Source organism: Nannospalax galili, unplaced genomic scaffold, assembly GCF_000622305.1.
Source record: "Nannospalax galili isolate Female #2095 unplaced genomic scaffold, S.galili_v1.0 scaffold918, whole genome shotgun sequence".
NCBI classification, from domain to species: domain Eukaryota; kingdom Metazoa; phylum Chordata; class Mammalia; order Rodentia; family Spalacidae; genus Nannospalax; species Nannospalax galili.
In genome coordinates, this window is record NW_008343216.1 from 4403997 (window position 1) to 4416781 (window position 12785).

The 12785-nt window shown below is 37.0% G+C and overlaps 1 protein-coding gene across 14 annotated transcripts in view; it reads right to left on the reverse strand.

The window, feature by feature from the left end:
• Positions 1–12785, reverse strand: part of Mef2c (myocyte enhancer factor 2C) — a 171180-nt gene that overhangs the window by 18237 nt on the left and 140158 nt on the right. For all 14 annotated transcript variants that reach the window (XM_029566621.1, XM_029566619.1, XM_029566620.1 and 11 more), the window contains one exon: positions 12001–12048. In XM_029566621.1, coding sequence (XP_029422481.1) covers positions 12001–12048 — 48 coding nt within the window. The remainder of the gene's footprint in view (positions 1–12000; positions 12049–12785) is intronic.

A 12785-nucleotide genomic window follows, 5' to 3' on the forward strand; every position in this document is an offset into this window, starting at 1 on the left:
CCTTTTAACCCCCCCAAAAAAAACCCTATGAAAAATTAAAAGTATCTCTAGGTTGTGTAATAAAAAAAAAAAAAAAAAAAAAGAGGAACAGGGAGGCCCAGTAAGTTGCTCAACATCAAAGAGCCATCCACTGTGGAGGCATAATGTGAACTCAAACAGTGTGTTCATGGCCTGAAGTATACTGTATTGCTCCTTGAAAATCATACTTTAAGATTTGAAAGCCATTTGTGTCTTATCTCATTTTGAAATCAAAGGATTACAAAGGAAGAGAAGTATGGGATACAGACTGGAGACTTAAAGGTTCTCCTAAGACAGAGGTGACGTAGAAATCTGAAGGACACATTACAGAGGCAGCTTGGGCTTTGCAAATGTTAAGACTAAGGCTGGGGCAGGGCGGGGCGTATAGCCTAATGGTAGAGCGCTTGAGAGCCCTGGTTTCAATCCCTAGTACTTTGAACTAAAGCAAAGCAAGGCAAAGCCAAACCAGACATCAGGAATGTTTAGAAGACACTGAACTTATACAAAAAAGGACAGAATGGTGATATGCCAAGCCACATATCTGGTGTCCTGGAAAATATTTATAATAAACAAGAAATAATGGGTTTAGGCAAACATAACACTAAAACAGGTACTTTAGTGCACTATGCAGAGTAAATGATTAGATACACTTTTAAATTAGGTTTTATAAAAGTTTATCATTAATCTTTTCAAAACTAATAAAGGGTAAAGATGCTTACTTACTTACTGACAATTAGGGACCAAATTCTATTTGAACCACTTAACACAACAGAAAAGGTTTAGTATTTTATGGGATCTACTATTAGTTGCTGTGTTGAAAACAATTTCTAATATAAAGGTGTATCAGAACTGCTTTGAGTGGTGATTTGTTAATGGCATCTGATCTTGGAGAGTGGGGCAAACTGCCACAGGAACATTAGGATGAACACGCAGCTAAACCTTTCATGTATTGATTTGTTGCTTTTACTTCAGCTAAGTGTTTCACCCACTTAGGCTTCTTGTAATTTTAATTTTTTTTTCCTAGTGATTGAACCCAAGACCTTTCATATGTGACACACATCCAATTCCAATGAGATGTGTCCATTGCCCCTTAGTTTTCTTTCTTTTATTAGACCCACTTTGAAAATACTTTCCACACTTTGCCTTGTTAAATAGGAACTGCCATATGTATATCTATAATATCTACATAAAACAATGTCATGACCATAAACTAATTTCAGTTTAACTTAAAAAAACATTTAAGACTACAAGTTAGCTTCTGACATTGAGGTGTTATTTTGTTCCAACTGTACATACATCTTTCATAAAAAAATTTACTTCAAAGTATATACAGTCAACTTGCTCAGACTAACGCATACTGTACTGAAAAGACATTCTTGAACAATAGTTTTTTGGGGGGTAGATATGCTTTCTGAATTGCAGTCTTATTTTGTTATTATGCAGTGAACAGCCTAACACCCTGTTAAGAGTGCTAAAATTACGTTCTTCAGCTGTTGTGAATTACAATTAGGTTTTTTTTTTTTTTTTTGAAAAAAAAACCTATTTTCATGGATGACTGTAAGAGAAAAGGCAACCACAAAAAACTTTGGGTCAGAAATTTGGAAATGATGAAAATTTCAGTATGTCTTAATGTAGGATGGGGGTAAATCAGATCTCTGATTCTTTTTAAAAAATATTTTATTTATTATTTTACGTGTATGAGTGTATTGTCTGCATGTAAGTGCACTAGTGTCCTGCAATGCCCACAGAGGTCAGAAGAGGGCACCAGATCTCCTGGAACTGGAGATACAGATGACTGTTAGCTCAGTGTGGGTGCTGGGAATTGAACCTGGGACCTCTGCAAGAGCAGGCAGTCCTCTTAACCTCTGAGCCATCTCTCCAGCCCCTAGATCTCTGATTCTTATCAGAAATTCCTGATTATAGACTCTTAGAGTCAAAATCAGGTTTTCTCCTTTTTCTGGGGACTTCTCAGGGAAAATATGATAATGTATAATATTACACCATGAAGGCACCCTTCTGAAACTTCCCTGCCCTTTGTGTTGTGTTCTTAGAGAAGTGCCCCAAGATATGCAGCTTAGGGGCAGCAGATGCTCTGAAAAGACTTCCCTCTATGCTTTAACATGTAAGCTGATGAGTCTCAAGAGCTTCACATCTAGCTTGATTTTGATGTCTTTTTATTTTTTCGTGTGTGTGTGTGTGTGTGTGTGTGTGTGTGTGTGTGTAGCCAGAAGTCAATCTCAGGTTTTTCTCTACCTTATGCTTTGAGATGGTCTCTCACTGAACCTAGAGCTCACTGATTTGGCTAGACTGCCTCACCAGAAAGCCCCTGGGATCTACCTGTCTCTGCCTCCCAAACAATGTGCTTTGCTAGATAGCTTTTGTGAAACTCACAGTCTATCAGTCAAGTAGATTGAGCTTTGAACATAGAGCACACGCTGTATGCTCTAGTTCATGAAGCAGAAGCAAAGAGCTCTTACTTACTATGTGTTCCCCAAAGAAGCAGACTCCATGTCAAAGGAGGATTATGCCTCCTAATCATCATGTGGGTCAAGCTTTGTCACCCAACTTTTGATAAATGAGGAAACCGAGGCTTAGGGAGGCTTCTGTGATCACCCGGGTAGCAAATGTGGGAGCTTTGATATATATCCAAAATGCAGGCAGGCCTCCATTGCATCACTACAAAGGCCAGATGTTTGAAATTTAGCATGCCTCTGTGTATTCCTCCCTCTCTGAAGAAGTCCCCATCCGTAAGCTAAGAGGAGGAGGACCATCGGATGCCTCCATACATACAAGCTCTGCTTTGGGTACTGACTTCCTTAAAGGATAGTTTTTAATTGCACCATAAAAATGGTATCAAACCTTACTATCTATAAAAAATTCCATTTAACAGTGAATGATAGACTTATGACTCATTTAATTGTTCACTTCTTGAGATTTTTGGGACTGTCTCTTTGATAAAAATGAGGGGGTGTCTTCATTATTGACACAATCGCTCATTCTTTCAGTCATTTTTATAAACAAAAATATTGAGACAGTATAAATTAGAGAGAACGTGACAGCAGAGAAGGAATAATTACTTGTGGTTTTAACATTTACACAACTGCTTTGAACACATCTGAAGATCATGATGTTCAAAGTGAAATGTGTTGCACTACGCTGCTGCCCTCACAGTCTGCCTCAAATTTATTCTACAGTCGTCTCACTCGCACCCCAGAGGACACCGGCCCAGATCTGATGTGTCTGTGAAGACTTCTAGAGTGCTAGCAGACTGCTTACTGTACACATAATGAAGAGTACTGGAACAGCATCAAACCACACTTTTTTCTCGGTTAGAAAACCAAGGATATGGATAATCATATCAACAAAAGCCAACATTTATTAACAAGCACTTATTCTTTTTTTGAGACAGGTTTCCATGTAGCCCCACCTGGCCTGGAACTTGCAACTTGCTGTGTAGACCCCTCTGCCTCCAGAGTGCTGGGATTAAAGGCATGTGTCATCACAGCCAGTTTGTACTGGCTATCTTATACAATTCCCACAACAATCCTGTGCAAGGGAATTTGACACTTTAAAAAACGTTACACTTTTTTTGGTTGCTGTTGTTGTTTTCAGTTTTCCCACATGATCTCTCTAGCTCCAGCCTGCTTGGGACTCACTATGTAGACCAGGCTGGCCTAGAGATCTTCCTGCCTCTGCCTCCAAAGTGCCAGGGGATTAAAGGCATGCACTGCTACACCTGCCGTAAAATTTTATACTTTTTGAAGACAATAACGTATTCTCAAAATAGCTTGTGTATTAGGTACAAATTATTTTGAATATATGCCACTGGCATATTTTCCCAAGCTGATAATTGAGGAAAAAATTTGTTCCGTGATTTCATAGTTTCCATTAGACTGCTTGATATTAGTGTTAACTAATATTTATTTGTTCATGCTTGTTATACAAATTAATATTATCATGTTTGAATATGTAAATTGGTCATTGACTTAGATTTGCTTTTATTCCTATAATAACCTGTATTAATGGAGCAGGATTCTCCCCCTTTCGTCCTTCCGATAGAACATAATCAGATCTTTAATATAATTAGAGGTAGTCAAGAAATTGTGAGGGCAGGACGTAGTGTCAAGACAGCTAAACACTTAAATATTGAGTTTAAACAATTGAAATGGAGCTATAATAAACCCTGTAGCCATAATAGCTAAATCCTGTGAATAGCTAGCATCCCATACACACTTCTGCATACCAAAACTGCTGCTTAAGATTTTAGTATAACTAGGTAAAATAACTAATGAGCTTTCAAACAGGAGACTATGCTCTTTGAATTGAAATTCAATGGAAATATATTATGTAAGTCTCACTGCAAAATTTAAGTTATTGGCAAAAATTTATTTCAAAATAGCAAATTATACTCCTGGCTAACAGCCTTAAAGCCTTAAGCGAGAATGTCTTTGTTGCGTGAAAGGTTGATTTTGGAAGAGGGACTTTTTAACCATGTTTTTCAATCAGCATTGGCTCTACTTTTTTGTACAATTTAACATTCTTGATGATTATCCTTTTTCCTATGTTATCTACAAATAAAATCTCAGGGTAATGGCCAGCCAGATGGCTCGGTAGGTAAAGATTTTGCTACCAAGCCTGACCACTTGAGTTCAATCCCTGGGACCCACATGGTGGAAGCAGAGAAGTGACTCATCCAAGCTGTCCTCTCACATAAGAGCCATGGCATCACCCCCATACACACAATTAGTAAATAACTGTAATAAAATTATAAAAAATAAATGCAGACTATTGAGACAAAATTAAAAGTAAATATTGTGGTAGTGTCAAAATAGGGAGGAGAGAATCAGGGAAACCTGTGTCAGGACACTGAACGAGGGAGTTATGAGAAAAAAAAGACAGATTCAGAGTAAAACTAATAGGATGGCTATGTTAACAGCTGACACTTAAAATTAAAATGATCAAAGTTTCACTATCAGTCAGTTAATCTACAGGATATGAATGGTGATGATAATTTTCATTGTTTTACTAAACATAATTGATGTACAGGTGATTAAAAGCATATAGTTAGAAAGCTAGGTATAGCGATGCACACCTGTAGCCCCAGCTACTCAGAAGAGAGGCAAGATTACTTGTGTGTATAAGTTCCAGACTAGCCTGGGTAACACAGTGAAACATGGTCACAAACCGACCAACCAACCAACCAACAAAATACATGGTTTGGGAAATCAAAAATGATGATAAATAAATAATTCTTATGTTTACTTAAAAGCTCTCTAGGAAGTTGTGACTTGAAATTTTCTTTCTTCCCTCTGGAAATCAAACTGCTTAGGAGTTCAATCAAACTCCAGAAGATGAAGGTGGGTTTTTCATGCTGAATTACCCTGTAGCCTTTGTCTTTTTGACCTGCTGTTTCCATATCAGTACCACCTCCCAGAGGATGGTGTGAGGGTACTATTTTATCCGTAACTGGCCAGATCTTGTACATGGGAAGTGGACACTGATTTTCCTGGCAATGGTTGTGCATCATGTGCTCTAAATTATCCAGTTAGAGGACTTGTGTTTTTATTTTCCTTTAGTAAATCTTGATAACCTTGGTTTGGATTAAAAATATCATTGTTTTGTAATTTCTTAGATAATAATAAAGCAATGCTGTGGGACCTTTATTTAAGTTTTGGGCAAACTCCCAAGGTAAAACTGAAAATGAATTCAGAGGGGTTTTTTCAGAACAATGCCAACTACAGAATAATACTTTCGTAGCAGGGTCCAACAACTATCCAAGTTATTCTCAGATGACAATTGCTAACATTTTTAAAAACAATATAAAAATCAAGTTGGGGATGTAGCATGACCAGTACCCTGGATTCTATACCTAGAACTTCAAAACAAAGTGACATACAAATGATATTTTCACCTGCTGTCTACTTATGTAAAATTTCACATTCCTGATGATTGCCTCCCCCCATGTAATGTACAAATAAAATCTATTTTTATTAAAAATACTAACAATTAGTTTTCTGATTTGAGAGCAACGAAATTGTATATTTCCTTTGTAGGATATTGTAAATGGGATTTGTGTTTTATTAATGCTTCAAAAATGCATTTATTAAGTCAATCTTTTTAAATTGAATTTTTAATCACTTCATCAAAATTTTAACCATTGACTATCACTTTAATGCCAGCACTTGGGAGGCAGAGGCAGGCAGATCTCTGTGAGTTCAAGGCCAGCCTGGTCTACATAGTGAGTTCTAGGACAGCTGGGACTACAGAGAGACCCTGTCTCAAAAAGACCAAAACAAATTAATTTACTTTTATTTTAGGCGTATGCGTGTTTTGCCTGCATTGTAAGTGCACCATGTGCATGCAATGCCTGGGGAAGCCAGAAGAGGGAATCAGATTCCCTGGAACTGGAATCGTAGAAGGTTGTCAGCTGTCATGTGGGTGCTGGGAACTGAACCCCGGTTCTCTGCAAGAACAGCAAGTTCTCTTAACTCCTCACAGTCTCTCCAGCCCAATCCAGAATTTTTTGATGCGTAGTCTCAGAAATAAACACTTGTAAAACAATGGTACAGGAAGATTATGAATTATGTGTGCACTCCTCTTTCCACACGGTGTGGGTGTGGTTCTTTATTGTAACATGCTAATTCTTTCTTTTCATTGATATCTGAATTATAAATAGATTATAATGATATTTGCATCTCAGCCTCAATATGAGAGCTTAGTTTAAAGGTACTGAGTCCTAAGTGAAAGTTTAGCTAGGTCTGTCCACAGCCTGCAAACCAGGTCCTTTTATTTGCCTCTCAGTATTTATCCATGGCAGCATACTGCATCCATGAAGTCTCCATGTATTTAGCTGATGTAAATTAGGCATGCCAGAAGTGGCAATGCTTGACAACCAAGCGCATAAAATAGTAAACAATTGACAATCAAAATAAAGAAACAGCTGTTAGTTTCTTTTTATAAAAATGATATCTAATTTACAATGAATGCCAATTAAAATTATTAACCAATATACATAAATCTCCTTTGTCTTATTGCCAAGTAGCTATGTGGATTGTAATATTTTAATTTTTCTAAGTGTTTTCTAAAACCTTTCTCTCTCCTTTTCTCCCCCCCATCTCCTCTCTTAAATCTTAACCATGAATCAGTAAATATGCAAGCACACTGGGTTTTTCTGCTCACTAAAATACCTATATTATCAAAGAAAAAACAGAGGGTATTAATGTGATAGTGCATAGTCTAATACATGGTATTGCTGTGCTAATGGTTATTTCCATTAAAAGTAATGATACAAAAACTCAATTGAACTTGATCTTACAATCATCAATAACCACTTAGATTAACATGTTAAAAGCTTTAATGTACAGAGACATGACAAAATGTAATTTTAAGAGCAGTGACTTCTCATTTTGGTTGTTGAGAGGAAAGGATTAAGTAGTGAGTGAATAACTGTCAACCAAAACCTAGAAATGTCACTGTTACTAATGTGTTATAATGACTTGCTGTATAGAATCCTTACACCAACTCTACAACCCTAGTTCATTTCTTCTGTAGTATTTCTTGCCTTCATCTTTGCAATTTTTTAAACCTAAGTGACGATAAGGGGTTCAGAGTTTCCAGAGACGATCTGTGATATTCTGAGATACTAATCCACATTTCACTTTCTGTTATGTATCAGTTGTTTAGGTTTTTATTATTATTATGTTAAAGAATTTAGCCAGATCTTGCTTTGTTGGCCAGAGGTGCTCCACCATTTAATCAACTAGACATTTATTTTACACAGTATGATTATATTATTTTTGTAAAATATAGATTAAGGGTTTTTGTACTTAAAAGTTACAGTTTCTATGAAATATTCCCACTTTTTAGGAGTACTATGAAAGTTTTATATCTCAAAAATGAATGTTTTATTCCATGAACAAACATTTACTGAACATCTGCTGTGTGCTAACTCTGATGTATTGGGTTGAGGTACAAGCTAAAACACAGCTTGCTCCCAGACAGCAGAGTCCAGGAGGAGAGATGTGCCCAGGCACTGGGATTACAGTGCACATGCAATGATAGCTCAGGCAGGCCTGGAAGCACAGAGGGAGGTGCAGGCCTCTCTGAATGGCTGAAATGGAATTGGAGTAATGACAAACAAAGAAGTTCTAGGATTGTACAGGTAAAGGGGAGGGGCCCTCACACTGCCAGGGAAGTGGAAGGCAGTGTGGCAGTTACCAACATAGAATCTGGAGCCAGACTGCTTGGGTTCTACCTTACGCCATTAGTCAACTTCCCATGCCTTGGTTTACTGATCTATAGAGTTTGCATATCATGAACATCTACTTTAAAGGACATCTATGAGGTTGGTTTAGTTACTTTTATTTTTTGATAAAATGCATACAATGACCTATTCAAATTTTTACTATCAAGTTGAGGCCACGTACAAGGTTCTTGATGATAGAGGTAGAAAAAAAATGTTAGCCTGGAAAGTAGGGATGGGCCAGAGAAAAGCGGCTGAAGGTTCTGAAAGAGCTGGGAATCCATTGCTGGAATTTTTCTTTGTGTAAATGATGACCTATAATTAGAGGTTTTGAGAAAGACCAATCAGCCGGAGACTGGAGAGAAATGTGATGTGAAACAGAGATGGATGAGGAAGCTTTGGAAAGAGCCCAGGGGCATTGCTAGGACCCTGAACGAGGGCAATGTCATGAGAATGGAGAGACGTTGACCTAGGAACAACTTTGGAAATACTTAGTGAGAGTAGGTGGCTCATGAGATGATGGAATAATGGCTGAGGGACTAGGTGGGGAAGTTGCTACATTCTATGATCAAACTAAGCTGAGGAAAAGAATGTTTCTCTTTCTCATTTTTTGGTATTTCTTAGGAACACAGTAAAAGTTACTTCCTCCCCTAATGAAAGACAAGGTGAGGGTGATTTGATTTTGAAAAAGAAATGTCCCAAGACTTGGGAGGCAGAGGCAGGCAGATCTCTGTGAGTTCAAGGCCAGCCTGGTCTACATAGTGAGTTCCAGGACAGCTGGGGCTACAGGGAGACCCTATCTCAAAAAGAGAAAAAAAAAAAGAAAAAGCAAAAGAAAAGAAATGAACAGACAAAAAAACAAAACAAAAAACAAACTGCAAAGGTTAAGAAGTGCTAAATTCAGTTGCAGAGTCTTGCCATTTGGGCTCAGAGGTTCTAATGCTATCTGAGACCTTCAATGAGTTTCAATGACAATATTCAAAATTTGGAAGTATCTTTTGGTAATTTTGCTTTAGTTTTCTTCTTTGAGAATGCAGAGACACCCTGGCTGGCCTTGCTTCTCCTTGGTGCTGTGTAATTCTCTGACATCAGCACAGATATATTCAGCTTCGACATATGATACTGGCTGGCGTAAGAAAGAAGGGGAAGATGGATGGGTGAGCTTACTAGCAGGACATGACAGTTATGCTCAAGACTAAATGGCATCTGTAACAGGTGTTTCTTGGAACCAGAGTTAGAAAGGGCTTCTTCTATTTTTAAATTGGCTAAGAAAATTTTATGCAACTATGTAGAAACTATAAAAATTATACTTATATGTTTTTAAGATATCAGCACATTTTATTTAGTATTAGGTTGCAGCAATTGCTTTTCTTTTTGATTCCTCCTGTCTCTGTGTGTGTGTGTGTGTGTGTGTGTGTGCGCGCGCGCGCGCGTTTGTGTTTATATGTGTGTGTGTGGGGGATGATCTGGTACCACAGTGTGGCCAGAGGACAACCTAAGGGTTGGTCCTTGCCATTCATGTTTTTGAGAAAGGATCTTCTTGTTGCTCACTATTGTATGCCAGACTAGCTGTCCCTCCAGCTTCTGAGGACTGTCTTGTGTCTGCTCCCCATCTCTCCAAAGGGGCATGTTAAGATTACAGCTGTGAGTGTCTGATATTACATGTAGCATCTGTACAGGTTTTGGGTATCAGGACTCAGTTTGCCACACTTGCTTGGCAAGCAGTTTACTCACTGAGTCATAACTCCAGCCTAATTCTATTTTGAAATATAAGGAATCTTAATCCTAGAGCAGAGGTCCTGAGGTAGTAGAATGAATTTGCTAAACTCCTCAGAGTTTATCATTTAGCTTAATGACTTTCTGTCCTATATATGGCAAACTTTTTTGTTAAGAGGACTGAATATTGTCTCTATCCCTGGAAGATGATTACACTTAGCAGGCTGCAGACAATTAACACTAATAGAATTGATCAACAAGACACTTTGTTTTCAACATCACATTCAAAAGCACTATTGCTATTAAACAGCAGCAAGAGACTACTTCCATCAAAGCTTAGTAACCCAGATTTTTGTTCACTTTTTCTTTAAAGCAACTTTTATTTCCACTTGCGGCTGATCCTCTAATAGTGAGCAAGTTAGTTCAGTGAAATATTAGATAAACCTCATGACATCAAAGCTACTTTTATTAGGTTACATCTTGGTCTTCATGATTCCCCAGTCAGTTTCTCTCTCAAACCAATGTTTGGTGGAGACTTCAGTCCAGAAAATACTTCTCTGGATTTGTTCTGATTCTCTGATTTTGAGATTATAAATTGCAAAGTATTTTTTTGTGGAGAGAAAAAAAAAAAAAAACCACTCCAATTAATTGTCCAGTAAAAGACTACTACTCAATCTACTTACATATATGACTACCTATTTTTAAAAAAAGATGTATAATATGAGAAGGTATTGCTAGTCATTGTGTTTATGAATTCATTGTGTAGTTCTAATTCTTTTTCTTCATCATTCACTGACATGGTGAAGAACTAATACTAAGAAGAGACACTATTCCCAATAGCCAATTAATTGTCCAGTAAAAGACTACTACTCAATCTACTTACATATATGACTACCTATTTTTAAAAAAAGATGTATAATATGAGAAGGTATTGCTAGTCATTGTGTTTATGAATTCACTGTGTAGTTCTAATTCTTTTTCTTCATCATTCACTGACATGGTGAAGAACTAATACTAAGAAGAGACACTATTCCCAATAGATATATGCATAAAAATGTTTTTGTGTGCTAATTTTCCTTATCTTCTTTCTCATAATCAACAGTCTATAATATTTAACCTGGGGAAAATATTTTAATTAAGCTGCCTATGTATATTTCAATAAACTCGAATTTTTCTGACATTTCAAACATAACCTTGTATCATTCATGTCTGCCTCCTACTATTTTACATTTATGGCATGTTTCAGCTGCAGAAATTACCATGGCTACTTGTTATGCCAAACAGTAAACTGGAGATGGCATTTAAAAGTACTGTGCTATCATGTCTTTGCATTGAAGATTACATCAACACCTCAATAGTTCTAATACTACGAATTAATTTAGGAGCCTGGAGAAATGTGACTATGAGACAACTGGTCACTGTTGAAGATATTCTTTAGAGCCAAAATGCAGTCAATGGTGCTTTTTTGGTAGCCTATTATGCTATGTTTTCTGAGACCTCATGCTAATGCCAAATAATGTTTTATTACCAATATTGTTGAAAGACTGCAATCTTGCTCTCATCTTTCTGCACTCCCCTTTAGAAATAAATAGGGTGTCAGTTCTTCTTTGGGAAGAAAATAATTCATATTTAATTTTGAAATTATTAACAGAGAACATACAAAGTATGGTTTGCTCAAGGTTCTCTTTTGTCTAAAGTGATATCTGATAGTGATTTGCTCTGATCAGAGCCTACAATTCTCTACTAACCAAGTGAAATTTTATTTTATTTTTTGAGCTCCTTAAAATAATTTTTATTGAAGAAGCAATACAAACGCATTCTCCATGTTAACACATTGGACACAGTAGGTCAGACTGCTGCTTCATCTCAGCCGGTTTTAATAAGGAAGCTTCTAGTTAATAAATACTTTTTTGTAAGTTACCATTTAACCATTCCTCCTTCAAAGAGGGCTTTAGAAATTCTTGGAAACTGCCCAACAGACCCTGAACAAAAACACAGGCTGCAGTACCAAGGTCAGTGCTTACCTGCACTGGTGCCTGCACCGGATGTGAGGTCTCCACCCATCAGACCACCTATGGATTAAAGAGGAAGATCAAAAGGAGAAAGGCTAAAGGCCTACAGAACAGAACATTTACCTTTAGCGCTCAGCATTTGTCCTCTCCTGAGAGCCATAAACTTGTAAAGTAGTACCTAAGTCAGATGCTGACATTTGTTTTATTGTGACATGCTGTGCTTAAATGTTAAAAATATATTCAATCACTGACATTTTGAGGATTTTTTACAGGAAAGATTACATTTGAAAAATCCAGCCTTTGAATAGTCAGTGTATTTTTATTGTTTCCAAGTCTAGTTCTTTCCTAAAGAAATACTCCATAGGAAATTTAAAGAAAAGTTTTTTGTCTACTGTATGCTCTGATACCCACATATCTGATATGTAGTAGTTTTTTCCAAATATGTTTCATACCATTAATTTTATGCAATGTTAATTGTTCATAATTTGGTAATCTTATAAATTGACTTATATTTTCTAGTTGAATTTTACTTAAAGGCATAGTAAACATGTTTTCATTGCCACAGGTTTAGAAACACGCTTATTCATTGCAGATTTAAGAAACTACACTAAAACTTGGGCTGCTGAGATGAATTAACAGGTAAAGGCACTTGCCTCTAAGCTAATGACCTGAGTTTGATCCCTAGACTCACATGGTGTACGGAGAGTACTGACTCATGCAAATTGTCCTCTGACCTCCACACAAGGGCTGTTTCTCTCTAACTAACTAACTAACTAACTAACTAACTAACTAACTAA